At 44.0% G+C, this 27,442-nt stretch overlaps 3 protein-coding genes across 4 annotated transcripts; 1 reads left to right on the top strand and 2 right to left on the bottom strand.

Annotated features, from left to right (window-relative positions):
• Nucleotides 1–2,462: 2,462 nt before the first annotated feature.
• Nucleotides 2,463–5,946, bottom strand: LOC116224078. 2 transcript variants are annotated; one of them, XM_031582729.1, is made up of 11 exons: nt 5,085–5,946; nt 4,904–4,972; nt 4,755–4,776; nt 4,548–4,636; nt 4,308–4,385; nt 4,051–4,161; nt 3,826–3,861; nt 3,650–3,717; nt 3,091–3,191; nt 2,862–2,902; nt 2,463–2,735 (listed from the first exon to the last, which is right to left on the bottom strand). In XM_031582729.1, the coding sequence occupies exons 1-11, from the start codon at nt 5,136–5,138 to the stop codon at nt 2,685–2,687; spliced, it is 720 nt and encodes a 239-aa protein (XP_031438589.1). In that variant the 5' UTR covers nt 5,139–5,946; the 3' UTR covers nt 2,463–2,684. The 2 variants fall into 2 exon arrangements, with proteins under 2 accessions (XP_031438589.1, XP_031438590.1); XM_031582730.1 differs by having other exon boundaries at nt 5,849–5,946.
• Nucleotides 5,947–6,168: 222 nt separating this feature from the next.
• On the top strand, nt 6,169–21,804 carry gart (phosphoribosylglycinamide formyltransferase). The gene is made up of 22 exons (XM_012815477.3): nt 6,169–6,320; nt 8,091–8,244; nt 8,447–8,542; nt 8,803–8,977; nt 9,882–9,993; nt 10,287–10,355; nt 10,533–10,658; nt 10,883–10,970; nt 11,097–11,182; nt 11,448–11,616; nt 11,832–12,066; nt 12,649–12,743; nt 13,085–13,194; nt 13,401–13,599; nt 15,083–15,334; nt 17,396–17,548; nt 17,782–17,985; nt 18,391–18,546; nt 19,546–19,676; nt 20,164–20,305; nt 20,669–20,784; nt 21,053–21,804. The coding sequence occupies exons 2-22, from the start codon at nt 8,100–8,102 to the stop codon at nt 21,248–21,250; spliced, it is 3,057 nt and encodes a 1,018-aa protein (XP_012670931.1). The 5' UTR covers nt 6,169–6,320; nt 8,091–8,099; the 3' UTR covers nt 21,251–21,804.
• A 414-nt stretch (nt 21,805–22,218) lies between these two features.
• Nucleotides 22,219–26,346, bottom strand: n6amt1 (N-6 adenine-specific DNA methyltransferase 1). Its single transcript, XM_012815444.3, has 7 exons — nt 26,195–26,346; nt 25,112–25,300; nt 24,729–24,815; nt 24,461–24,551; nt 23,902–23,985; nt 23,017–23,158; nt 22,219–22,811 (listed from the first exon to the last, which is right to left on the bottom strand). The coding sequence occupies exons 2-7, from the start codon at nt 25,240–25,242 to the stop codon at nt 22,672–22,674; spliced, it is 675 nt and encodes a 224-aa protein (XP_012670898.1). The 5' UTR covers nt 25,243–25,300; nt 26,195–26,346; the 3' UTR covers nt 22,219–22,671.
• Nucleotides 26,347–27,442: the final 1,096 nt, after the last annotated feature.

Genomic DNA, 27,442 nt, shown 5'->3' with positions numbered 1-27,442 from the left:
TTTTCAGCAAAGAGCGATACATGTCACATGGCCCTGCCATTGAAGATAATGCATTTTCGCCTGTCTGATCACCTATGTTTAAAGTATTGTGGAGCCTTCAGGGACGCAAATCTGAACTACTTCACACATTTTATTTAATGTTTGGAGTGTCCTGAACATATTCCACCCCCCTTTCATTGAGACACAATCTTTAGTTTTTTTCAGCAAAGAGTGATACGTGTCACATGGCAATACCCTGGCATTGGAGATAATCCCTTTTCACCTGTGTGATCTGTGTGTCAAGTGTTTTTTTCACAGTGAATGGCCAGAATAATGACTGCTAAACATATTTTACCCTTTCTTTACAGTTCTGAACAAGTTCAACCAACTTTAATGAAGGCATAATCCTTTTATCAGCATAATGGGGTGTGTTTTACTTTTTCTTAATACAATATTGTCTGTTTAGTCATTGTTCATTATATTAAAACAAGAAAACCATACTTTTGTAACATCAGTGAATCGTTTTTAACCCATTTTGATGTTACTATGAAATTAATATCTCTGATAGTTTAAGAAAACACGGGGCTAATAAGGGACTTTTATTTAGAAAAATCGTAACCGGAAGTCGCTCGAGCTCATTTGCCTATAGTTGCTCACTGAACGCTGCTGGCTGAATGTTGTCCAGACGTCTCGTCCGTAGTGCGAAAATATTATTTTGCATGCTCATGCTTGCATAGTGCGGTGCTTTCTTCTCTATATTACGTAATGGAATAGCCTATGCAAATAATTTCAGAAATGCTCTAAAATTGTGTAAAAAGTTTTGCCACTGAAAATGAGAGCAAAGATGTGGTACAATTATAATTATTAGAAAGGCCCACAGCTGTACATTTGACTTTACAACTATAACATTGCTACTATATATGTATAAAAAAGGCTAAAAAATAAAAAAAATATATATAAAAGGATTCACTCTATAAGGCAGACAACATAGGGGGCTGTGCACAGTGAGTGACAATGCTAAGAGAACAATATCTCCAGCTCACAGTCCAGCAGCGGTGCAGATGGGATTTTTGAACTGGGGGGGACGCTAACATCGCCTAATCAGCTGTGCAGAGTTATTAACTCATGATTGTCGCCTTACGTAGGGAGAGTGGTGGGGACGGATCGGGGTCACTATGAATCTGGGGGGGACATGTCGCCCCCGTCCCCAGTGCCATCTGCGCCCCTGCAGTCCAGTACTGAAATAAATTATCTGTATAAAAATGTAAATAAACAGCTCCATCACCAGGGCAGGGCTTGATGATATTAATTCTGACTTCCTCAGGGGAGGCCTTGAGTTTGTGTAGAATGACCTGAGATATGCCAACATTGACAAGTCACAGAGCCATGACATCATCCTGGTGGGACAGATTTAGAAAGAGGTTCCACCAGAATTCATTTTTCTTAATCCAGAAGCATCTGCAAGACTTCTTCAGTGACAGTACCTTGATGGTGCTGCTCAGGGCTCCTATCCTAATAGAAGACTAGTTTGAGAGCATCCAGGATTTAATATGAGGCGTACTGGATGTAACATCCCTGTCTCTTTTGACACTGTCGGAGGAGTCATGAGTGCTCTTATTAAAGACAACACCACCATCCCACCAAACAGACAAAGACCTTTACTTTACAGCCTATTCAGACAACCATCATGGGAGGTGTATGGAGAACCATGATGAAGAACAACAACATACATGGGACATTTTAGCTGAAGGAATCCTTCCGGACCCTGTGTACAATGTACTTTTCTTTTTTTTTTTGGAACATATGCTATTGTCCATTTGCATTCAAAAATGTTGTTAAAACATGGAAAATGGTTAATAGAATTTCCATGCCATATTCAATAGAATAAAATATAGTGGTGCAGTCCAACACACACTGCCACCCAGTTGGACACTGAATAGGCCTAATAACCAAAGACAGTGTGTAGTACAGCTAGATATGATCACAACATATTTGTTGAAAAGTTTGCTGAAAAACCCAGGGTCTTAACACATTCATTTGAGAGTATGTTAACATACTCTTAACATTATGTGTTTTCAACATTTCAGTATTTGCAAATGATAGCCTGTTTTGAAATGGCAGATTCAGTAAGAATAAAATGCACTGCACCATTGTGCATAGATTGGTGAGAATATTATACCTTAATGTGAATGCAGAGACAATGCTAAATAAGACAACTGGCTAAATAAACGGCAGACACCACAAAATGAAATCTGCATTAAAGACCTCAGAATTCATCCAGCATGAATTCTGAGGTCTTTAATGCAGATTTCATTTTGTGGTGTCTGCCGTTTATTTAGCCAGTCATATACCCCACCCCTTTCGTCTCATTACCATTCATCCATGACAGACAAAGCTGTATTATCTTCACAGCTGAGTTCAAAGTAAAGTTTGATGTCTTCAAAAACATTACAGTGCAGCACAAAACAACACAAACTGATGCCTTTCATTAAATGCCATTTATTTGTGAGAAAGATAATTTTCTGTCGACCTTAAGTCATAAATTGTAAATCGTATAGCCAGAGTCATAAGTCATAAATCGTAAGCAAGAGTCATAAGTCATAAATCGTAAGCCAGAGTCATAAATCATAAATCGTAAGTCAGAGTCATAGCCGGGTGGTCATGCAGGAAGGATTCATGGTTGAGGTGCCAACTGGAATTGTAGATTAGCCTGGTCTGATGCTAACATCAGCAGAGATCCTCAAATCCTCCGAGGCCTAAAAAATTGAATGATCAGAAAAACTGTTAAATCCTAATAAGCTCCTTCTTGTTATTTAAGCACTTAAAATGTAGATAACATAGAGATATGGGATATATAGCCTATGATAAGTACAATGACTTACCAGCTCGTGGAGAATGTCTTTGAATATGGCTGAGTTGTTGCCTTGGTAAACAAAAACAAAAAATAATAATCAAAGAGAGATAGATGCGGCACTTTTTAGTATATGTTCTGGTTTTCTGTTAGCTGGTTTGTGTCATGTTGTGCATCAGTAATATGTATCAGTAATATTCGATATGCTCAGTAATATATAAAAGTCCTGGGGAAAAAAGAGGTTTTGGGGAGGGGCTCACATTTCTGACTGCGGGACCTCTGATGATCAACAAACAAACGAGGAAACAGTGCCAAACTGGAATTCTTGAGAAGCACCAGCAGGTCTGTGGTTTCTACCAGTCTGTGGGAGGGAAACATTGAAATCAACAACATACACAGACACCTGGGGGGTATTCCTAGTACGTGGTTTAGTGACGAACCCAGATAAGTTAACTCTGAGTAAGTGGTAAACCTCCTAATAGAAGAGCCCTATGGCTTCATTCTGCTAGATAAAAACAAAGCCATAGGGATCCTTTATTAGGAGGTTTACTACTTACTATGAGTTAACTTATCCGGGTTACTCACCAAATCACGTACTTGGAATACCCCCCTGATTTCCTAAGCGTTGGCATTGGTAAATAGTAAATAACACTTCAACACCTGATTGGTTCATAGGAATAAAATGCGCAAATCCACAGATCATGTGTTGATATATAACAATAGATAATTATCTTTCTGGCTTTATCTCCTGATGCCCCAGTAACAGAACTACTAAGGTGAACTATGGAGACAATTAGAATGAGCTCCTGATATACTAACCTCTGACGCAGACGGACGATATCTGTCCTCTCTGCCACCAGAGCTCTCTCCAGCGCAAAGATCTTCGTCTGTGGTGTGGTGAAGAAGTAAGAAAGGTAAAGATTAAATATTCTAAGGATAAATTATTCACCCTCCAAAAACCTTAATATGGTTGATATGGTAAAAGCTCTTCCTACCGACTTCTCCCGCATATCTTGTCCCATTGATGCCATCTGCCAGAAATGAATAAAAAATGTGTTAGGAAAGAGTGGAGCAGGAGCAAGGAGCAATGACCCAGCCAGTGGTGAACTTAATTAAAGAGCTAATCCGTCCAGCTGACATGGACATTTAGGAAACACATTAGAAAAAGTCCAAATCCAAAACACACAAAATGAAAGTTGGAAACACAAAGCAACTCTTACGATGAATTTCAGATCCACGATTCTTTGTTCCTTTTCTGAAATGTCCTTTTTAAGTAGTTTGACCTTCTCCCTACTATTCTCATTTTCATCTCGAAACAACTTGGCAATCATCTTGAAAAACATACAAGGATTATTAATTCAGCATATATGACCTTTGCAAAGGATCATTGATTTGTTTACAATGCGATTTGGTATATGGACTACTACATTGTTTTGTTTTATGATGTACAAAACACATCGTCATTTCATTTTCTAACCTGCAGCTCCTCGTTGTCCTGCTGTAGGCCGTGTTGGGATTGGGCGCCCACGTTTATCTGTTTCTGGAGTTGTTGGATCTAATGACAGAAAAAATGTAAACAGAATTTCAGTTGCAAGAAATGGTCACCATGTAGCCCCAGCGTCATAGGTTATTCTGTGAGCTAGATCCAATTCTGGTCATCTCGCTGTCTTTGACATCACACAAAACAGACAGAATAGTGTGAGCATGGTGGCCTTACCGTTGAGTTCTGTTCGGTTATCTTTGCCATGGAATCACACTTCTCCTCAAGCAGACTGGTAACTTGTTCAGTTAGCTGAGATTCTCTCACTATGGGACAATGAGAAAAGGAATTTTTTTTGTTTACCGTACACAAGTAACAAGCAAAGTCCTTACAAAACAAAACAAAATGCAGTCTTGACAAGGTCTTATAAAAGAGGAAACTTACATTTGAATTGTCTCCTTAGGGCCTAGATGTATAGAAGGAGAGAATTGGCAGATACAGAATTGGCAGAGAATTAGGCATACACAGGGCATATTGCGTCAATAAACAGCTCAGGGCCTAAAGAAAAAATGAAAAATGAAATGAAAACTCACACGAACTTCTGCTTTCCACAGGAATGTCAGTGTCAGAGGAAACAGAAGTAACAAACCGATGGTACACATCTGCAGAAAATTAGGCGAGTTAAATTCATAAGTTAGACAACGGGGCTCATCTTCTCTTTAGCGTGCATGATATATAGGCCTACGTGCTTAGAATGCTTGATGAATTACTTACAATTTCAGGAAATGTCAGTAAATTAAGGATGCCGGAGGCACCAAAGATCTCCATCTTGATGACTTTGGACCCCGCGATATATCTTGAGTCTTTTTTTTTGTTTTTTTTTTACAGTAGGCTATGTCCGGACTCGATTTACAACACTTACAAAACACTTTACAAAAAAATCTATGATAAAGTAAAACGGTATCAGTAAAACGGTATCAGTAAAAACGTAGACCACTCACGTTGACTACTTTGATGCGTTTGAGATTTCCCAAACAAACACTGTCCAAAAAAGAACACTGACACCTGTCATATATCAGGCATTGTAACGTCATAATGAAGAATACAACTAGGCCACCTTTTTATTGACATTATTGCGCTTTGGAATCTTTTGCGTAGGCTAGGCCAGTTGCTTAAGAGTGAGAGATAAACAGAGCCATGTTTTATCTACATTGCTATGGATTTAAGTACATTTGAGAAAAGCCAGTTATTGTAGCCTATTGTGGTTCCTTGAAGCCTCGTTGCAAAAGCCATTCTGCAACCTTCCCAATGTAGACCAACATAAATGTTTTTTCTAAGAACGGATCCCATTCATTTCTCCCAGTGTTTAACACTCTTCCACTAGGGAGCGACTCCATTACTTTCCCAGTTTATCACGTTGCCTAGTTCAAGTGCAGTCGGATTAATTTAGCATCGCAATTGTCTTTTCCTATATTCTTATGCATTCTCCCTCCCGATTTCCATCGTGGTCATGGAAGAGTGGTTAGGAAAAGACATACCGGTAGAACGTTTTCTTTTTTTTGATACGACAGCCCCCGTCTTTTAGCGCACTGTCAAATACTCCACCTCCCAGCATTCCACGGTGATTCATTCAGGAGGAACTTCCCAAAAAGTTTGCCTTAGCCAAAACCAGTATGTGGAAATGATCTGCCCAAACATACCCTCTCGAGCACGCAATCAGTATTATGTCACAATAAACTAAGATATTGTATTCTCGTATTGCTCAGGTAAATATATGCATCTCGGGTACATAAATCTTAACGTCAATTTGTAGCAGTTCCTGTAGCATCGCTTGGCCACAGCCTAGCAAGTGTGCGCTTAGATGACAGCGTGGTTACTGATTCGCCAGCCCACGACTTGATTCGCCACCCCTCGAACTACTCTTCTTCACTTCTCGACTAAACTTCACGGTAACTGCCAACCAACGACGAGCGTCCTTCTCCTTGCACTTCACAGAACGATACACAAAAGGTGAGGCGACAGCTAAGATAACTTATCCGTCCACATATGCATGCTTTGTTTCTCAATGAGTTCGCTTGCAGTAACATAGAGTTTAACATGTTTGTTCGGATGCAAATGCTTGAATGAGAAGATGTGTGATCAAATTTGACAGTACGTAGCTAGTTATCCAACTACCCAGCCAACGTGAGCAAATAAGTCCTCCATCGATCGCCACGTGAAAAGAGGAATTGTATCTAAGAATGATTGCATCTCCCATAAATGTATTACAGTCGTGCATGTAGTTTGACTAGTTGACTGGATAAACTCTCTTATTGATTGGCCTATATCGTGTCACATTTTGATCAATATTATTGCTGCTGTTGGTCTACTTAAGTTAGTTGCGAAATCACTTTTATTTTGCCTTGATCGTACATCAGGAGTGTGAGTAACTTCAATACAATTCAACTTAGCTAGCTAGTACTACTAACATCGTGCATCACATGGTCTTGTGATTCTCATCAAAACCGAAGCAAGTTAACTAATTTGGAACCATGTGCTACACATTAACCCCTGGTTGTCTCACTGTTTAAGTGCTTTGTGTTGACGACTGAAGAGAACCGCTTTGCACAAAAGCCCTGTTCACCTTGGGAGTTCTCTCTATCTCTGTGTTTGCAAGCCATAGATCAAACCGGGGCAGAGTTCATCCTCAAGCTGTGTAGATTTGATGCATTTGCGTTGTGCAGTTGTACTGAAAGAAGTCTGTTCAGTTGATTGAGGTTCAGAGTGTGCTGATTCTAATCAATGCGAGTCAATGAAGGTGACAAACACTAGGCTCCCTTCATAGGTCACATCTTTAACCTTTGTCAGTTTCTCATTGTGCCTTCTAACAAAACCCGTATGCCACACAAATTGAGAATCATATGTTTTTGTCAAGTATGAATTGTCACAGGAATGTAGCGTTTATTCTGTCATCTCATTTCGCGGTGCCCCACTCCTGTCCATCCTCAGCTTCTTGAGTGATGACCACAATGCAAAGTAGATTTTGACATGTCTATCTCCTCAGGATTGAAGAGCCTGGCCAGTAAAGGTCAGCATTTGTTAAATGCTGCTTGGCTGGTCACGTCGTCCCATCTCGCCATAGGTCAATTTTCACATGCAATTAAACCAGCCACTTATGAACAATTAATAAAACAAGATCTGCATACTACAGGCATGTCAGCAGTCTTCATCTCTTCACAAGGGTTTGGGGCTCAGTCCTTTTGGATAATAACTGCATTAGGCTTAGGCCTTTCCGGATCACCATAGTGAACTAGTCTTATGTATATTTCAATCAAAGATCATCTGATCTACTATGGCAACATGTAAAATTCAAGACAGTATCAGAAGCCCAATCTGAATCAGGCCACATGTAGAACCCCTTTAAAAACAACAATAACAAAAAAAACCTAGGAGGTAGAGCACACTGTAAATTTAATTATATGACTGTACTGAGGTGTAAACTAAGTGATATGACTGTCCTGCTGGTGTTAGTATTGACAAATGTATCGGTCGAAAATGTAATTTAGTGTTTAAAGTTATGCTGATGTAGTGTCAACCCTTTAAGTGTTCTAAAATCTTTGGTTTGGGAGTTATCTACGTCATGACATCCAAAAATTATGACGTGGATAGAGTTAGGATCAGAGCTGGGGGTAAACTTGCCCTTAAAAGTTGTTAGAATCCATTTAAGTTTATCTTGACTTTGATGACTAGGTGAAACTTGATGACACTTGATCTGATGCTATGATTCACATTCTCTGTCAGGCCACTGCAATGGCTGAGCGGGTGCTGGTAATTGGCAGTGGAGGACGAGAACATGCACTGGCTTGGAAGCTGGCCCAGTCGCCTCACGTCCAGCAGGTCCTGGTAGCTCCTGGTAATGCCGGGACGGCCAGTTGTGGAAAGATCTCCAATTCAGGTGAGATAAGCCCAGACCTCTGAATGACCGACACACACACACACACACTAATACATACATACATACATACATACATACATACATACATACATACACACATTCTAGCTGTAGCCTAACCCTTGGTTCTCAATCACAAGTTCGTTTTAATTAGTAAATGTTTCTATGTACACTCCTCTCTCCCTTTCTCACACTATATCTGCAGAGGTATCTGTGAGCAACCACTCCATTCTGGCTCAGTTCTGTAAAGACCACAATGTTGGACTGGTGTTGGTTGGACCGGAGGTGCCTCTTGCTGCAGGTAGGCAGCCTATCAGTCTATTACTCTGCCTTGTATTAGTATTTGGCTGCAAAGTTTATCCTTGTGTAAAGATGTTTGGTTACACTTAATTTGTGCTGGCTTAGGTTCTGATATTGCAGCTATAAAAGGACATCTTTGTGTTACTGATTCTTGAGTGGAATGCAGGCAACGTGCAAATAGCCTTTGATGCCACACACACACACACACACACACACACACACACACACACACCCTTTCTCTCTTCCTCCTTTTCCTTGCAGGCATCGTGGATGATCTGGCAGCCGCCGGTGTCCCGTGCTTCGGCCCCTCAGCCAAAGCCGCCCAGCTAGAGGCCAGCAAGAGTTTCTCCAAGAGCTTCATGGACCGGCAGGGCATCCCCACGGCACGCTGGAGCTCCTTCACCGACCCCCAGGAGGCCTGCCGCTACATCAGGGGGTGAGTGAGAACCGGGAGTGGGGGAGGAGTGGGCTCAGTTAGTCCTGGAGATGCACCGGCAAGAGCACCGTCACCGCCCCAGGCTCTGTTAACCTTTGTTAACTAGTTAACTTCTAGCTAACTCACTTAACTGTCGTAACAGTGTTAATTATCGGACGGCGTGTGTTATCGGCAAACGTTCGCGTTGTCATGTGAATCCATTATTAAACTGAAGTTATAGATTGTTAATCCATTATTAAACTTAGCATTTTGATTGTTTAACAGAATGGCCGATGTTTGACACTGTCCGATAACTGACATAGGTACGCTACTTTGTTAACTGGTAATGTGAGTGATGATGGAGGCATTGGTCAGTCTATTGGAGAGTGTTTTTCACAAGCATAACATGTCTAAATAAAATATATCTATTTCTACATTTATCCACCTTGATAAATAGTGGTCAGGGTAGAGGAATTGAAAAATAATTGAAACGGTCAGCGTCTTGCCTTCATGTACATCCATTTGTATCTTAGTTCTTACATATTAAGCCTTCTTAGAATCGAGAGCATTCCCCCCTCCCCCAACCAGGTCTGATTCATGAAACCGTAGCATGGCATTGACATGTGCAGGGGCTTGTGCACAGCTAAGGAGTCAATGATGTGGAAGCATTTGTCACTTGTCACATATGCAGCGTTATTACCCTTTGGCATACATTAGTAACATGACAAACACCCACGTGCAGACACTTGAGGATGGATTCCATGAGGGGAAGAGATTTAACTTGAATGTGAACCAGACATTTACATGTATGCCAACAGAGTGAGTTACTCTCACAGAGGTGGAATCCCTATGCACTAAGGTGTTGAAACCGTCACCTGTGACCAGGTGGCCATTTTGGGTTAACTGTGTGTGTGTGTGTGTGTAGGGCAGACTTCCCCGCCCTGGTGGTGAAGGCCAGTGGTCTAGCGGCAGGTAAAGGAGTCATCGTCACTCAGGACAAAGAGGAGGCATGCAAAGCAGTGGAAGACATCATGAAGGTTGGTTTCCCTCCATCTTTTACTGTCTCTTTTCTTTTTCTCCCACTCTATCCCTCTTTTTTTTCATGTGCAGGATACTATTATGCCCTATAGAAAACAGAAAGGCCAAAAAGCAGAGGGCATTTCACCTTGTTTTCCAGCTCTGTGTTTTACCAACAACCATCTTGTGTATTGTCAAGAATGTCATCTGGCCTTGAATGTATCACTTTAAAGTTTTATGCTGTGTGTGTGTGTGTGTGTGTGTGTGTGTGTGTGTGTGTGTGTGTGTGTGTGTGTGTGTGTGTGCGTCACAGGACAAGGCATTTGGCTCTGCTGGGGAGACAGTGGTGGTTGAAGAGCTACTTGAAGGAGAAGAAGTGTCTGTGAGTTCCAATAATCAGAAGCAGTCCATCTTTCTCTCCCTCTCTCTCTCCCTCTCCCTCTCTCTCTCTCGCTCGCTGGTGCGCGCGTGCGAGCTCCCTTGCTTTCACTCTCTCTCACACGCACGCACGCACACACACACACACTCACTCACTAACTTCACCCTCTTTTCCTCATAGTGTTTGTGTTTTACTGATGGGATCACCATTGCAGCCATGCCTCCTGCTCAGGACCATAAACGCCTGCAGGACGGGGACAAGGGACCCAACACTGGAGGCATGGGGGCTTACTGTCCCACCCCACAGGTACACACACACACACACACACACACACACACACAGACTGGATTCCTCTAGTTCTAAAGGTGCAACATGTGATTATTGTTATCGATAAACAGAAGGAACCTTGAACAAGTATGTCATTCCACAGGCATGATTTGAAATATTCCAATTTCATTATATATGTGTGTGTGTGTGTGTGTGTGTGTGTGTGTGTGTGTGTGTACCTGTGGGGTGTCACATGTGTGTAGGTCCCTGAGGAGATGATGCAGCAGATCAGAGAGACAGTACTGCAGAAGACTGTGGACGGAATGAGGGAGGAGGGTACCCCATATGTGGGTGAGTGCAGAGAAGTGTGTGTGTGTGTGTGTGCGCATATTCATATTTTGTGTGTGTCCCAAGACTCATGGCAGTAGTAGGATGAGGAGCTGTAATCCTGTTCTAAAGTGTGTGTGTGTGTGGTAGGTGTGCTCTATGCAGGGCTGATGCTCACCCCACAGGGGCTCAAGGTGCTGGAGTTCAACTGCCGCTTCGGAGACCCCGAATGTCAGGTTAGTGCGCTCACTCTGCGCACATTAGAACGGTTATAGCATGGTGTCTGTATGGTCATATTTGTCTGATATAACAAAAAAGGAAATATTAAAAAGCTTTAGTTACCACACTAAAATTATGACATGATGCAAACAGTATGATGGCATTTATCATATTCTGAGAAGTAGATGTTTTCTGAAATATTAAGGCAGTTGAGCTTGTTTTTGGAAGTGGTATTCTGAACAGCTGTTGTGAGGAATTCAGTGTGCACTCGCTCTCTCTCAGGTCTTAATGCCGCTGTTGAAGAGTGACCTTTATGAGGTCCTGAGGGACACCCTGCAGGGCAAGCTGGCGTCTAGCGCCCCCCTGTGGCATGAGGGCCTCGCTGCAGTGACTGTGGTCATGGCAAGTCCTGGTTATCCCGGAGCTTACAAGAAGGGCATAGAGATCACAGGTGAGGACACCCCTGATGGCTGATTACATCTACACAGGGGGGTGATCATTATATTTATTAATAATAAAATATATATATACGCATGCACACGCACACGGACACACATACACACACACGCATGCACACACACACAGGCACACAAACACTTATACAGGTTGTTTCACACAACGAACACATTGTCAGTCAACACACTGTAACTTTTCTCTCTCACACAGGTCTGTCTCAGGTGGAGGATTTGGGCCCGCAGGTGTTCCACGCAGGGACAGCTCTGAAGGAGGGTGGGGGTGTGGTCACCAGTGGTGGGCGTGTCCTGACGGTTACCGCGGTGATGCCCAGTCTAGATAGCGCCCTCCACAAAGCCAATCAGGGCGTGGCAGCGGTGGGGTTCCCCGGTGCCGTCTACCGCAGAGACATCGGCCACCGTGCCATCGCCTACCTTACACGCTCTAGGTGTGTGTGACTGTCACAGACACACACACCATACATATTCATACACACACATGGTCTTGGTTTACAGGCACTGAGGCACTGCACTGCAACTGTCCAAAGCTGACGGTGGTGTGCACAAACACCTCTACTGTTGGCCTTCTGTATTGGAGTAAAAGGACTTAGTTCTGATGTGTAAAATGTTTAATTGGTGTTTTTTGTCAGCATGCTCAGAACAAATAAGAAAAACATTCCTATAATGTTGGCCCATATTTTTGTACCTCCCTCTTTTTTCAATAAAATTGACAGAATTTAAGGTTCTCTGTTTTTTACTTAAACCAATCAAATGTTTAGGGAAACCTAGCATTAATAGGCACAATTTAACCACACATAAAATACCAACTAGAGCATGCAAGATTTACTTACCTATGGCCACTTTGATTTCTTCAGTTGGCCATTCTGTTGATGGATTGTTTTTTTTTTTACCATATTTGGTCCATATCAGAAGTATTGTAGCCAACTCTTATCTGACACAAACTAATGAGCATGTTGGACGAGCACTGGGTCGATTAGCCCACCTCTCTGACCATGTGTATGTCTTAACAGAGGTCTGACCTATAAGGACAGCGGGGTGGATATCGCAGCAGGCAATCGACTGGTGGACCTGATCAAGCCTCTGGCCAAGGCCACCACTCGGGCAGGTAGGCCGCTGCTTCCTTTTGGGTCAGTCCCTGGTCAGCTTGTGGTCCTCCAGTCCCTTGTGTCATTTGTAACCAACCCCTTGCTATACACACTCTGAAAATATTAGCATGTGTCTGAGACCTAATTACTCACTGTAAGGATGGTAATTAGAAAATAAAAGAAAAATTACATCCTGAAAAGAGTATGACCTTCCAGATGAGCTTTATTTGGATGTTGCTGGTAGATCACTTAACAATTTTGGCCCAAAGACACTTTATAGGCATTTTGACATCTTACTATCCAAAACGAACAATAATATGAAGTGAATTTAGTGCATGCTTGAAGTGTATTTGCCCACTAGGTTGCAATGCTGAGCTGGGGGGCTTTGCAGGTCTCTTTGACCTGAAGGCTGCAGGCTTCAGCGATCCTGTCCTGGTGTCTGGGACTGACGGCGTGGGGACCAAGCTTAAGGTACCCACAAACCCTGACTCCTGCCTTTATTCAAGTGCATACACTCCACTTGTAGTCTTCGAATTCCAGGTCTTTGATGTAATTTCATGAACACTATATATCAATTCTTTGTGTGTGTGTGTGTGTGTGTGTGTGTGTGTGTGTGTGTGTGTGTGTGTGTGTGTGTGTGTGTGTGTGTGTGTGTGTGTGTGTGTGTGTGTGATCAGATTGCACAGACATGCGGACAGCACGGCACTCTGGGACAGGACCTGGTGGCCATGTGTGTGAATGACGTGCTGGCCCAGGGTGCTGAGCCCCTCTTATTCCTAGACTACTTCTCATGTGGCCAGCTGGATGTGTGTGTGGCCTCCACTGTGATTGGTGGGATTGCCGAGGCATGCAAGATGGCTGGATGCGCTTTGCTGGGTGAGTGCTAAGAGTGCCTCATTACCGAGTGACTGAGACCTTAATGCACCAGTCACGTGAGGATTCCTCCATACCATAACCCCTGCTCAAAGTTCATCATTGATCATGTGCCAGTATACATTATATATACACAAACACTTGTGGTGTGATTATGGTGCTAATGCCTGACTCACACCTTTGCGTTGGAATGCGTTGATCCGTTATCGTTGACGGATCCCCATTCACTATGAATGAGGTGATGTCATCCGTTGCTGAACTGAATTGTGGCTCCGTTGGGTTCCGTTGCTTGTGGCGAAAGTTGAAAAATTTTCAACTTTCGAGAGGCAACGCAATCAAATTGCCTTTCATGCAAATAGGACAGCACAGGCGCTAGCCAATCAGATCGTGTTTATGCTCACGTCTCAAGAGCGGGAAGCTCAAAAAAAGAAGATGGTGGACCAAACACCGTAGATGGTCGCATTTATACCTAAAAGTTGTTTGTTTGACTTTTTTTTGCTTAGATTTTTTCAAAGTTACAGAGAAATAGACACTGTACAATTTAAAAGCCCCGTTATTGTAACTGAAAAATCTGTTTGTGATTTGTGAGGTGTCTGAGCCAGCTATCTAATGTTAGCATGCTACTACCCACAAGGTAAACAGCTCGCTAGCGCCGTGATTGGTTTGTTGACCTGTCAATCTCACTATAACGTCTCTGTTATTAACACAACCCCATGCGCCAGACTCCTCCTCCGTCATCCGTTGGATCAACGCATTGCAACAGACACGTCTGAGTTAAGCATTAGGCGCAATTTATGGTCTTCCGTTTACGGAGACACGGAGAGCCCTCTCCGTCGTGGCAAACCCTCTCCGAGCACCTCTCCGTGGCCTGACGTGCACCTCCCAATTTTTTTAAACTATCTGTCTCCGTCGATCCGTCAATACATCGCTGTTTACCTTGTGGGTAGTAGTATGCCAACATTAGATAGCTGGCTCAGACAGATCGCAAATCCTCTCAGATGTATTTTTCAGTTACAATAACAGAGTTTTTACATTGCACAGTGTCTATTTCCCGGTAACTTTAATAGAATCCAAGCAAAAAAAAGTCAAACAAACAACTTTTATGTACAAATACGACCATCTACGGAGTTTGGTCTGCCGCCATCTTTTTTTTTTTGCTTTGCAACAACCACAACCGCCGGAGAACCATAAATGAAAACGAGTCCGTCAAGGCAACTGCGTGGCCACGGAGTAACAGAGTCGTAGAAGTATATTTCGGCCTTTAGTTTAGTTTAGCTGATAGTTGATAATGTGTGTGTATGCGCACATTATATATACACACACATTTGTGGTGTGTGTCTACGTCAGTACCATTGATGATTGTGTGTGTGTGTGTGTCTACACCAGTATTACTTATGATTCTGTGTGTGTGTGTGTGTGTGTGTGTGTGTGTGTGTGTGTGTGTGTGTGTGTGTGTGTGTGTGTGTGTGTGTGTGTGTACGTACAGGTGGTGAGACTGCAGAAATGCCTGGCATGTATAAGAAGGGCGAGTATGACCTGGCTGGGTTCTGTGTCGGGGCAGTGGAGCGGAGCGCCGTGCTCCCGCGGCTGGGCGACATCTCTGAGGGGGACCTCCTGATTGGGGTGGCCTCTTCTGGGGTCCACAGCAACGGCTTCAGCCTGGTCCGGAAGGTTCTGGAGCGGTCCGGGCTGCAGTACAGCTCCCCTGCTCCTTTTGGCAAAGCTGGAGAAACCGTGGGTGAGTTGGTTGGTTTTAATTAATTAATTAATTCATTCATTCATTCATTCATTCATTCATTCGTTCATTCATTGTGTGTGTGTGTGCATACGTACGTGTGCGTGTGTGTGTCTGTCTGTGTGTGCACATGTGTAGCTTTTCAATCAAATTCCAGAGTAAGGCCAACCTTACCCAGTTGATTAGCAGGGCCAGTGCTTATCAATTATTCCAGGGGTTTTCAACTGGTTTTGTCCCAGGGACCACCATTCTGACTAGAAAGTAATCTACGGCCCACTGATGTGCCTGCGCGCGCGTGCGTGCGTGTGTTTGTGTGCGTGCGTGTGTTTGTGTGCGTGCGTGTGTGCGCGTGCGTGCGTGGAGAGAGGGGAGACCTGTCAGTGTAATATCTGGGTATGGTGAAGTCCACACAGCCGGTCTATTCGTGGCGAAATGTTAGATAGCGACAGTCTCATATCACTCTCTGGTTCAAGCTTTGCCCTGTACGCCAGTGTACGCCAGTGTAGAAAAAACACTCCCACACAGGTATTTGAACGGGCAAAAGACACCTCATTGCATTTGCAGCAAGCTCTGGAAATTCTGTCTGGCAACTTATCTGTTGCATGTACTCAATAGGCTTGGCATTCAAGAAAACGTGATGCGTCTCCATATGCCGCAATAGTTTCGACGGCTTTATGGCTTAAGTTGACAGTAATGTTGAACACACGAAACACATTGGTACCTCCTCTCCTGCTCTGTCTGTCGTCACTGTAAATCCATATTTGATGTATTCCTCATTGTGTTTTCTTTTTCTTTTTTTAATTTGTTTCCCTGTATCCTGTGAACGTGTAGCTTTGTTGGAAGCCTGTCCCTCTGTCGTGGCAGTCTGTCCCTCTCCTCACTAAAAACCGATCCATTGGTACTTCTGACCAGCTAACTCGACGTTAGAACGAAATGTTAGCTAAGGACAGTAGATAACTTCAGTCCTTCACCAAAAGTATTACTTTTTGACTAAACTTCAAAAGTACACGTAGGCTATGCAGATGCTTGTCAACTTTGCGCGCGAGACTGTACGTTATGAATAATATGCGTATGGCGTGACGTTAGGGACGCAATGCATTAACATTAGCAAAGCACAGGCTACCATAGACTGGATAGGTGTCGCTACACAATGGTAGTCCTTTGGGGGATCGTAGTCCCTCACATTGCGCATGCTCAGACACAAACGGTTTACGGCATAAGGCTCAACGTCAACATATGGGGCTTGTCTTAACGCATAATGTGGGTATATTTAATGTTATATTTAATTATGTTGTAAACGGCTAACAGCATAAGGCTCTACGTCAACATATGAAACGAAACTGGGGAGAGACTTTTTGATCCTCCACCTCATCTGTTTTGTCCACTGTGACATCTTCTTTGTTTTTAAATAAATGGTCATGTTTTCAAAAAACTGGCTTTCGTCGCTTTTCTCCATGATTGAAAACGGATCTGTCGTTGTGACGCATGCGCGCACAGCTTCGCTGTCGACAGCAGTCGACAGTGTCGCAAAATGACGCATGCGCAATGTGAGGGACTACGATCCCCCAAAGGACTACCATTGTGTAGCGACAATAGGTGCAAGGCTACATTCTGTCAGCGTGAATCTCCTTTATATTATTACCAGCTTGTTTTTTTCCCACGATATTCAAGAGTAATCTGGAAATGTGTTGAAATATCAAAGCGAATTTATAAAAAAAATGAATCAATGGTGAACTGATAAACATAGGCTCATCATGTCGCGGACCCCCTGCGATGCTGTCGCGGACCACCAGGGGGCCGCGAACCCCCGGTTGAAAACCCCTGAATTATTCAATAATCAATCAATATTAGCAATGCTCATCAGTCCTTCTGGCATGTGTTGCACTCATGTCATCCTGTTTGCCCTTGTTTTTTTTTTTTTTCGTCTGTTAAATGTCAAATAACGTGCGGTGTGGTAAAACACACGCTTCAGGGCATTTGCTTTCCCTCTGTAACCCCTGTGTTAACCTTTCACCTCTCACCTCTACCTGTGTGGCCCTCTGACTTCTGGTTGTTTACCTGCAGGCGAGGTGTTGTTGACGCCCACTAAGATCTACAGCCGCTTGCTGCTGCCAATCCTGCGCAGCGGAGCAGTGAAGGCCTACGCCCACATCACGGGAGGCGGTCTGCTGGAGAACATTCCACGCGTGCTGCCGAAGGACCTGGCTGTAGACATGGGTGAGGATGGAATATTGTCACAGACACACACACAAACACACACAAATGAGCATTAGCTGGCTGATGTATTGAGTTCAAATTCTATTTCCATTTTCAGCTTCCATTCTTGAAATTCTTGAATACGAAATTGCACTCAATGGCTGCGATGTTATATGAAGCGCAATGTGTGTTCTAATGTTGCCCACATTCTACAAGTGCCCACATTTATTAATGTGTGTGTGTGTGTTTTACAGACGCGACACGCTGGCGAATCCCGCCCGTGTTTACGTGGCTGCAGGAGGCTGGGGGCCTCAGCGAGGAGGAGATGGGCCGCACCTTTAACCTGGGCCTGGGAGCCGTGCTGGTGGTGGCTCGACAGGACGCCCAGAGGGTCCTCAGGCAGCTGCAAGCCCACGAGCAGGCCTGGATCGTGGGCTCACTGGTTCACAAGCAGCCTGGTGGGTCTGGAGCTCACGGTGATGGGGCTTTCATGCAAAGAAGCACCTGCTGTTCCAGGCAGTACTGTGCCAGATAGATACACATGTAGACCGTTAATTGGGTTTGATATGTCAATGTCTAGTAGTTAATGCATTGTTATTGATTTGCATTTTTCCATAACTTAAAAAAATATATAAAAATATGTAAACTTTATTACAATGTTGTAATTGTCTCTCCCATCAGTTATATTGAAGAATATGTAGGTATTATAACTTTTAATGTAAGATTCTGTGTGTAGATATTTTTCAGTCCTCATAATCTTGAGGAAGTGCTTCCAACCTGCAGTCAAGCACTAATTGAATGCCATGTGTGTGTGCTCATGCCATGTGTGTGTGTGCTCGTGCCATGTGTGTGTGTGCTCGCAGGCACTGAACCAGTGGTCATCCGAAACCTGACAGTGAGTCTGAAGGCGGGCCCTGAGGCCCAGAGTCCAGACACGAGCGCTCTGCCTAACGGCGCCGCCCACTCTGACCACTCCCAGCGCAGGCGCGCCAGAGTGGGCGTGCTCATCTCCGGAACAGGTATCGGCCAATCATTGCTCAATACATGCAGTCAGAGGTCTGCTATACCCTAGCTAAACCAGTTAAAGCCCTGGACACTCACCTACAGAGACATTATACCACTAATGACACATTATGGCTAGGTAGTCTAGAAGTGCTCAGTGCATTCCTGAAAATGAATCAATTGATAGTGGCATAATCCTTTGAGTAACTAGTCTATTATGTGTTTGGCTTGCTTTTACTCAACCCACTCAACACAATCCAAATTTAAGAGTTGAGAATGTGTTCTTGAACTACTTCAGATAGCTAGTCAGTTCTCAGTTTCAAGGTGCCGTATATACAATTGTAATCCAATACACTTGTTTTGTCAAATTCAGAGAATTGCTCCTCACAGTCTACTAGCTGTCCATTCGGTATGTGTGCTCAAAAACACTCCAGTGTTTGTACTTTATCCTGGCTCTGTAAATGGGAAACAAACATAGTGGCTCGGACCGTTCAACACATTGGGCCTCATGCAGCAACGATCTCTTAAATTTCTTTTGTATTTTGTCTTAATTTTTCTGTTAAGGGAAACAATAAGAGAAGTCCACTAGAGATAGAAAAATAGATGTTTTTTTTTTTCTTATCTTGGTAAGAGTGCCCTTGACCGAAGAACAAGAATAAGAAAACATTGGTGAATCCCAGAAATCAATGACAATTAACTAAACGTGGTGTAATTTGATTGGCTTTGATTATGAACAATGTTTCACCAGAATTGCGTACTGCATTTTACTTCGTGGAATTCTTGAGAGGACAGGTGTTTGTTGAAGCAGTGATTTGCTGTGCTGCAGAGCAGTGTGCATGGAAGAGATCACTCATCAGTCTATAAACAGTGTTTATTGATCACTCATTAGTCTATAAACAGTGTTTATTGATCACTCATTAGTCTATAAACAGTGTTTATTGATCACTCATTAGTCTATAAACAGTGTTTATTGTTTGCTTTAATGAAACGCATGTTTTTCCCCTCCTCTGTTTCAGGCACTAACCTGCAGGCCCTGATGGAACAGGTCAAGAAGCCGTCCAGCGCGGCGGAGATCGTGGTGGTCATCTCCAACCGGCCCGGGGTGCTCGGCCTGAAGAGGGCCTCCATGTCAGGCATCCAGACTCGGGTCAGTACCCAGCAGCGCCTCTCCGCATTGTACCACCTATGCCAGGCTGCCACCCATACCAGTGCTCTCTGTGTCTGTGCATCCCTCTGACATGTGTAACTGCTGCCACCTTTATGCTGTATTGTTAAAGCTGACCATTTCACTCTGGGTCTTTGCATCTTGCCCTCTCTAGATGTCAGTAGAGCACTCGACAACTCACCTCTGTACATTAGTGCCTTTTGTGTCAGTCTCACATTATCGTCACCATGTTTGTAATCCGTTATTGTAGTGTAGTGTATATATCGTTTTAATGTGTTTCGTGTTTGTCAGGGGTATATCTGCCCACTGCCCTGGATGTTTGGTGGGGGCCTTGGCACACCCGTACACTATACATCTGTTTGACCACATCTTCTGTTAACCGTCTTGGAACCCTCTGAAGTCATGTTTGAGTGTGTCTGTGTGTGTATTTGTATGTATGTCTTAAACACGTACTCCGTTTCTTTGGCAGGTTGTCGACCATAAGTTGTACGGTAGTCGCTCCGAGTTTGACAGCACCATTGACCGTGTTCTGGAGGAGTTTGGCGTGGAGGTGGTGTGCCTGGCCGGCTTCATGAGGATCCTAACTGGGACGTTTGTCAAGAAGTGGAATGGTACGATGCAACAACCTCTCTCAGATAGCCTCACACAGGCAGGGGGACTCATTTACACTGTAGCAGTTTCAGATAGTTAGAGTGACTTGGTGTATGGGAGAGATGCGCATTCTACCTATTCTTGCGATTCTTGGGAATTAAACCATTAGCAACAATGGCATGGCATTGTGAAAGCCTTGCACTGACAGCTGAGCTACAGAAACGTCTATGCTCTCAAGATACAAACTCACATACGGCGTACTTCTTAAAAGGATCTATCGATAGCTGCTGTCTGTTGGAAATATGCACTCGGACTTCAAGGTTGATTTTGGGGCATATCTATGCACTCTTCCAGTAACTGTGTTTGTGTGTTTGTGTCTGTAGGGAAGCTGTTGAACATCCACCCATCTCTGCTGCCCTCCTTCAAAGGAGTGAACGCACAGAAGCAGGCTCTGCAGGCAGGCGTACGGGTGGCGGGCTGCACCGTTCACTTTGTTGCCGTGAGTGAGCCGAGATTACTCCCCAAAATGACCCAAAAGCATCTGTAAACTAACAGTCAATACACATGCCCTGCATCACTAGACAAAATGTGTTTTAGGTTCATGTATTTTACTCCTAGACAGCATTATGTAGCTGCTCCTAAATGAAGTGCCGTATGTGCTCGTATAGCGATTGACTGAAGTCATAATTCATAATTTAACACCAGTGGTTGAAATGGATGCATGGTGAACAAAAACATGATGTCATGGATGTGTCTCTCGTCTACAGGAAGAGGTTGATGCTGGAGCCATCGTCGTGCAAGAAGCGGTGCCAGTGTTGATGAATGACACCGAAGAGAGCCTATCAGAGCGCATCCGAGAGGCGGAACACCAGGCCTTCCCAGCAGCCCTTGAGCTGGTCGCGGGGGGCGCAGTGAAGCTGGGGGAGGACGGGCGCATCATTTGGAACTCTACGATGCAGGTGTAAACAAATAACCCGAGTCTCCATCACCTTAACTACTGCAAAAGGTCCAATTCTAATTCAGCTGTGTCTTTGCTGTAACGTTACATACGGTACCCGTCAACCTCATAAGTAATCAATCATTCATATGACCAACAAAGTTCAGTGTTTACGTAGTCAGGGCCATTTCAGGTTTACACTGCTGTTACATTTGTGGACACTTAAAATGGATCTGAGATGGTTAGTCCACATTGACCGCAGAAGATGTGACATTCCTTTAATCATGATCATTCCAGAGAAGTATTTCTCCTTAGCACACTCCTGCTATGATTATTGTGATCTTGTGTTTTTACACTACTTGAACAATTGGCACCCTCTGTGGTGCGTAACCCATAAGCTGCATGAAATGAAATGTTGGTTTGTCAATGTATTCCTGTAGAACTGCATATATCATGCATGTGACCACAAGAAAAAGAGAGAATCCCCGGCATTTCTCACTGCCATAAATAAACTTGCACTGTGCCATGATCTAAAGTAATGAATGTGGACTATAACACGGTCATTAAAATGTAGATCATAAAGTCTTGCCTATTCCTTAAAGGTACAGATACAAATATTTTGGGGACGTCTGCATACTCAAACCCTCCCCGCCAATGTCTTCCCTAGAGCTCCTCACCCTCTAACCATCCTACCTTATATCAGATAGGATGTGAGGGGCTGCTTGTCCTCCTGTGGTCCTATTTTTCCATGATTACAGAATCTGCCCGTTATTTTCTATCGAACAAAACGCTACACAGACATAACACTTCTGCAGACTTTTTGAAACCAGCTAATTTTGTAGTAAAAGGAGTGTTTTGGTGTTAGACAATTTATGTAAAAGGGACCACTGTTATTTTTTTCCCCTTGACCTCCAAAGCAAAAGGTCTACTCTGTGAATCTAACACCGACAGTATTCAACTCCCAGTTTTAAAGCAAGACGGGTGTCCTGAGTTCAATTCATTTCAAATATATTTAATTGTATGCAATTATCCCCAGAAGGATTTGAAGGGTAGAACTTTGCCACATTCGTGTCAGTCGTCTGTCCTGAGAAATGAATTCTGGCCTGCCCACAGTGAGCCAGCAGACGGCGCTCTTTTCATTCCTCTCCAGACTGTTAAAAAGCCCGAGTAGGGCAACCCACTACTGGCTGGCTGACTCAGTTCAGATGGTGTTAGAGGTAGAATCCACATGTGTTTTTCTCACACGGACACACACTTCACTGTGTGTGTGTTTGAGTTGGTACGTCTCTTGAATGTTGACGAGTGTGTTTAAGCGCCAAGGTCTCTTGTTCACATATGCAAGCACACACAGACAGACAGACAGACAGAGAGATGTGTGCAAGCACACATGTCGTTCAAAACCGCTGTCTGTCCTGTAGCTTTTGGGGATCTCAGAGGTACAGGGCCTCTTCAGCTCACAGCCGCGGCCACGTGTGAGTCCGACTGGGATCGACTGAAGCGCAGGACGGAAAGCTGCTCACTCCCTGCACGCCGAGCCAGGCACACCTCCCCCTGCAGGCCGAATCCTGCCAGTACTCTCATTATTTCCTCTGAAATACATAAAGCACAGATAAAACACCATCAGACCATCATCATAAATATATTATCGAACCATGCTCCTAAACTAAGTTTCATGGAATTTACTCCGAAATAAATGAATGCCACCACATGCTAACGACCTTCCTGACACATACAGGTAGCGCTACAGGCAAGAGTCTTAAGCATGCTGATGGATACAGAGACATCTCTGCCTACCTGGGTTATTCTCTGCAACTGTAACCAGGTAAAAGAGCCCCTGATTGGACAGCAGCTGTGTAACCATGGGGAAGAATCTGTCCATCACCTCTCTGCCATGCTCACCACCTGCCCACGCTGCTTCAATGCCACACCCACCAACCTGTCACACAGAGATGGGGATCAGAAATCACTCAAATGTCAACACGCACGCGCGCACACACACACACACACACACACACACACACACACACACACACACACACACACACACCAAGTTGTGCCAACCCAGGACTAGGACTACCTACTTGGAAAGAATTAATTCTTAATTGACTAAAAACCACCAATCGCAGAGCTTCTGTATGACTCATTAATGAAATGGCATTTGGTGTTTAACAACACACTGATAGCTGTGGGAAACTCCCTAAATGCTAGCAACCTCAGTAAACAGTTTGTTTCCTCTCACACTGAATTAACGCACACACAGCCTTTTGTGACTGCTATTAGCAACAACTGGAAAATTAAACAAATTTCCTCAGCACCATTCACAACACATAGACCAATGGATCCTGCTCAGACTTTGAGTGAGGATGAGACTGAAGAGGGACAAAATATGGCCCTTTAACCACAAGGAATATATCAGTTTTAACATTTATTTACATTTAGCAGACACTTTCATCCAAAGACACTTACAAAGTGCGGTACGATACAAGCTTAATTAAGGAGAAGACATTGAAACCAAAGTGTCACGCCCGTGACAGAAACTTTCACTTTTGTGGAACATAAGTGCCAGATAATGTTTGAGCTAGGTAGCTCATTTGACCACAGTAGGGAAGAGCTTCCGCGTTTTCTTTTGCCATATAAACGTTGTATACATATAAACGTTATATAGATATAGCAATTCACCTCCTCTGAAGGAGTGACAACGTATGGCGGATTGAACAGAAGAATATCCACTTCACCACTGAGCCTCGGGAGGAACGACTCAACCTGTTGGGAGAGGAGAGAAGGAAGAGAGAGGAGAGGAGAGGGAGGAGAGGAGAGAGGGAAGGAGTGAGCAGTCATAGAGATGACCACGCCAGCGGGGTGAAGCATCCATCACTGTGAAACACGTGTTAATGTTTCAGCGTTAACAATAGCATCTGACATCTGTGATGTCTGGATCTGCTAAAACAAGGTTAAGGAGCCAAGCAGACTTCAGGAATGACAAAACAACAGCTGCTTTTTACATCCTTGTACAGCTGACCTGGGATCAGGTGGCCAAAGGAACGGTCTGAAAAACGTTTTGTTCGGACTCTGACAGAGTAGGGCTTCAAACATACACACTTTAAAATCTTCAAACTTGGCTACAGATGCCAAATAATCTGCAGTCAGCATCCTGTTGCTATTTCTAGACTTGACAGTTACACACCAAGTCTGTGTTTGTGTGTGTATATCTGTCTGTGTGTGTGTGTGTCTCTCTCACCAAATCTGTGATGACTGGCTGCAGGCTGACGCCATTGCACACAGATGTCTCGACAGCACACTGAGCTGCTGCTGGATTCACATCAGTACAGCTGAGAAAAAAACACACAACCTTACTTACGACAAGCTGGGATAAAATAGACACAACAAAGCCGTAACCCTGTTCACAAATGCAGTAAATTTCCCTGTGTACATAGAGAAACAACAGGATAAGCGCACTGCTCCAGACATTCCTGCACACACGTCCATAACACTGTAAACATACTCACAGATACAAAACTGATGGGCCGGTTACCGTGGCCAGGAAGGCAGACACCACTCCAGATCCACAGCCAACTTCCAGACAAATCGCAGGTCTGCAAAACACACAACACACACATCCCTTACAGAGGTCACAGAGTACAACATACACTGCTTAAAAACCCTCCTGTTGTAAAAGTGCGTTCACTGCAACTGAATGAAAACATCTCTGCACACTGAAGGCCATCAAGATGCTTCATCACAATAGTGATCTAATGATGCAGCCACCACCAATAACGTAGACAACAAATCAGAGGCCATTCAAGTTCAACTTTCTATCAGTTCTGGTAACGTAAGCTCCTGCTTGTGTGTAGGACGGTGCCTGTCCATTCCGTCATGTAGCTGGTCTCACCTGAGGCGTTGCAGTCGATCAACATCCTGCTCCAACGCATCGAGCAAGAGGAAGGAGTCCTCTGCAGGCTCATAGACATCTGCAAAAGGAGGGCGCCCAACATGGCCGAACAGAGGCGTGGGGTACATCATCAGTGTGAAGTGGAGGGCCTTGCACCTTGCACCTGGTCAGACCCCCATCTCACATTCACTGCATACAAAAAGAGTGGTGAATCTGACAACATAACTACTAACAGCTGTAGTGTGCTGGAATACAAGCTCATTGTTGTCCAACCCGAATGTAGCTGGTTAAGGTGTGAAGCAGAAAATTCAATAGGCAGATATAAACAATCTACGGTAAAAGTGAAGTATCAGCAATCCTCAGTCCGGTTTCCAGACATGGTTACTGGGCACGAACACGGACTTTGGGGTTTTCTTTTCTACATTGATGCCAGACAGAACCATCCAAAACCGGTTCGAAACTATAGTAAAACACGCGAAGCAAGCGAGGGTTCTTTTGTTGTTTTATGGAACTTTTTTGAGCCATTTTACAACGCACAAAGTTGTTAATCGCATGAAGCCCGGGGCAGCGTGAACATTATTATGAAAAACAGAGGGATTAGAAGATACGTTCGCCTGGGCGTCATTTAGAGGGGTGTAATGAAGTCAATAAAAGTAAACAGGCTTGATGCGGTAAGTAATGCCTTGTCTCGGCTCTGCTCCAGCAAACACGCCGAGGTCTGCAAGGTTTCGTCAGCAGCCTTCTCTCTTCTTGATGGAAACAGAAAACAATCTGATGATCTGAGCCCATTGCTATGACCATGTCGAAATTGAACATAAGCACAATCGTCGCCTTTACTATAACTGACTGCCATTTGCAACAACGTTCAGTAAATTTAGCATTATCTTTATAACACTTCTCTGTCTATAGTCTCCGATACCTTCTGTAAACAAGCTTACCGGGTAGCTAATGTAACTAGCTAACACAATTGTCATCACATAGTCTGTGCTAATTACTGATGCTCGTGGGTGTTTGCTTTTAATGGAACTAACAAGCATACGTGATAACGTTTCACATATAATTAATAGACACTTTTAGAGTTACCTGCTCGGGTGTGATCAACAGCAGTGTTTAAAACTCCAGCGCGTCCACCACATGGATCTCTCCCTACTTACTTCCGCTTCCTGCTTCACCCAAGCGTATTGTGGTAGTTGAAGTTTCCATCTGGACGTTATTGAACTTGATGTGAACTTCGAGTACACACAGCTGCACATGAATAAAAGCAACCCCAACTTACAGAGAGAATATCAGAAACGTTAGACTTTTAGACCTTCAGTAGTTTTACAAGCCCAATAAATGTCGCGTTTCGGGTTTATTACCGTTGCCCAAGCCTTTGCAGTGGTCTCTGTGCGTGTCACTGGAGAGCGTGCAGAGTGTGAGACGTGCAGTAGACAGCTAACAGCGGTTGGCTTTCTAAGTGCGATGCCCACGGTCCCAAACAGACACACAGGCACCAGCCCAGACAGCTGCCATATTAAAAGCAGCCAAATTCTTTTTCTGGGACTGCAACCAAAGAACTCCCAATCTAAAGTGATTGTGCAGGAGCAAAGAGGAATGGCAAAGTTCAAGCAGTCCTCCCCAGACCTTCAGTGCTCAGGTGGGCTATCTCCCGGGCCTTTCTGTGAGGAGTTTGCATGTTCTCCCCGTGTTCACAAGGGGTTTCCTCCACTAAGAACCCCAACAGAAAAATATGCAAAAGAACAGAACATTTTCCTGTCCGTCCCTGACCAAGATGGACAGTTAACTTCACTTGGTCCCCGGGCGCTTAAAAGCTGCCCACTGCTCCTGGGGGGTCCTGGAGGAAGGATGGTCCAGGATGGGAAAACGCAGAGAGTAAATTCACAGTGACCTCAGGCCTGCGTGTGTGTGTGTGTATGTATGTCCTGTGTCACCTCCATATATGCACGTGTGTGTTGCAGTGTGTCGTGTGTGCCAATTAAATCTGACAATTATTATTATTAGATACCTCCAATGCTTTACAATGCATTCTCACTACTGCATTTACATCTCATTGTAACAATCTATCTGAGATAACCAGATACTGACTGCATATAGCATAAAATGTTCATGTGAGGAAAGAGGCTCAGGTTTAAATAACTGTTAGATTTACATTCATGTGATGTGTAAGTTGATGCCTGGTGGCACAGAGCCTAGGATGTTTAAAGTGCTTTTTCAAAATGGCTGACATCGGCAACATTAAGGTAAGCTGGATGCATGCGAAACCTCCCAGACCCGTCGACATCACGGGTGAGTCGGGGTAGATGCTGTTTTGGATGTCCGCCCTGTATTTTT

Source organism: Clupea harengus, chromosome 16 (genome assembly GCF_900700415.2).
Source record: "Clupea harengus chromosome 16, Ch_v2.0.2, whole genome shotgun sequence".
In the NCBI taxonomy this organism is placed as follows: domain Eukaryota; kingdom Metazoa; phylum Chordata; class Actinopteri; order Clupeiformes; family Clupeidae; genus Clupea; species Clupea harengus.
The sequence above is the reverse complement of the archived record's forward strand: the minus strand, read 5'-3'. Positions and strand labels throughout refer to the sequence as shown.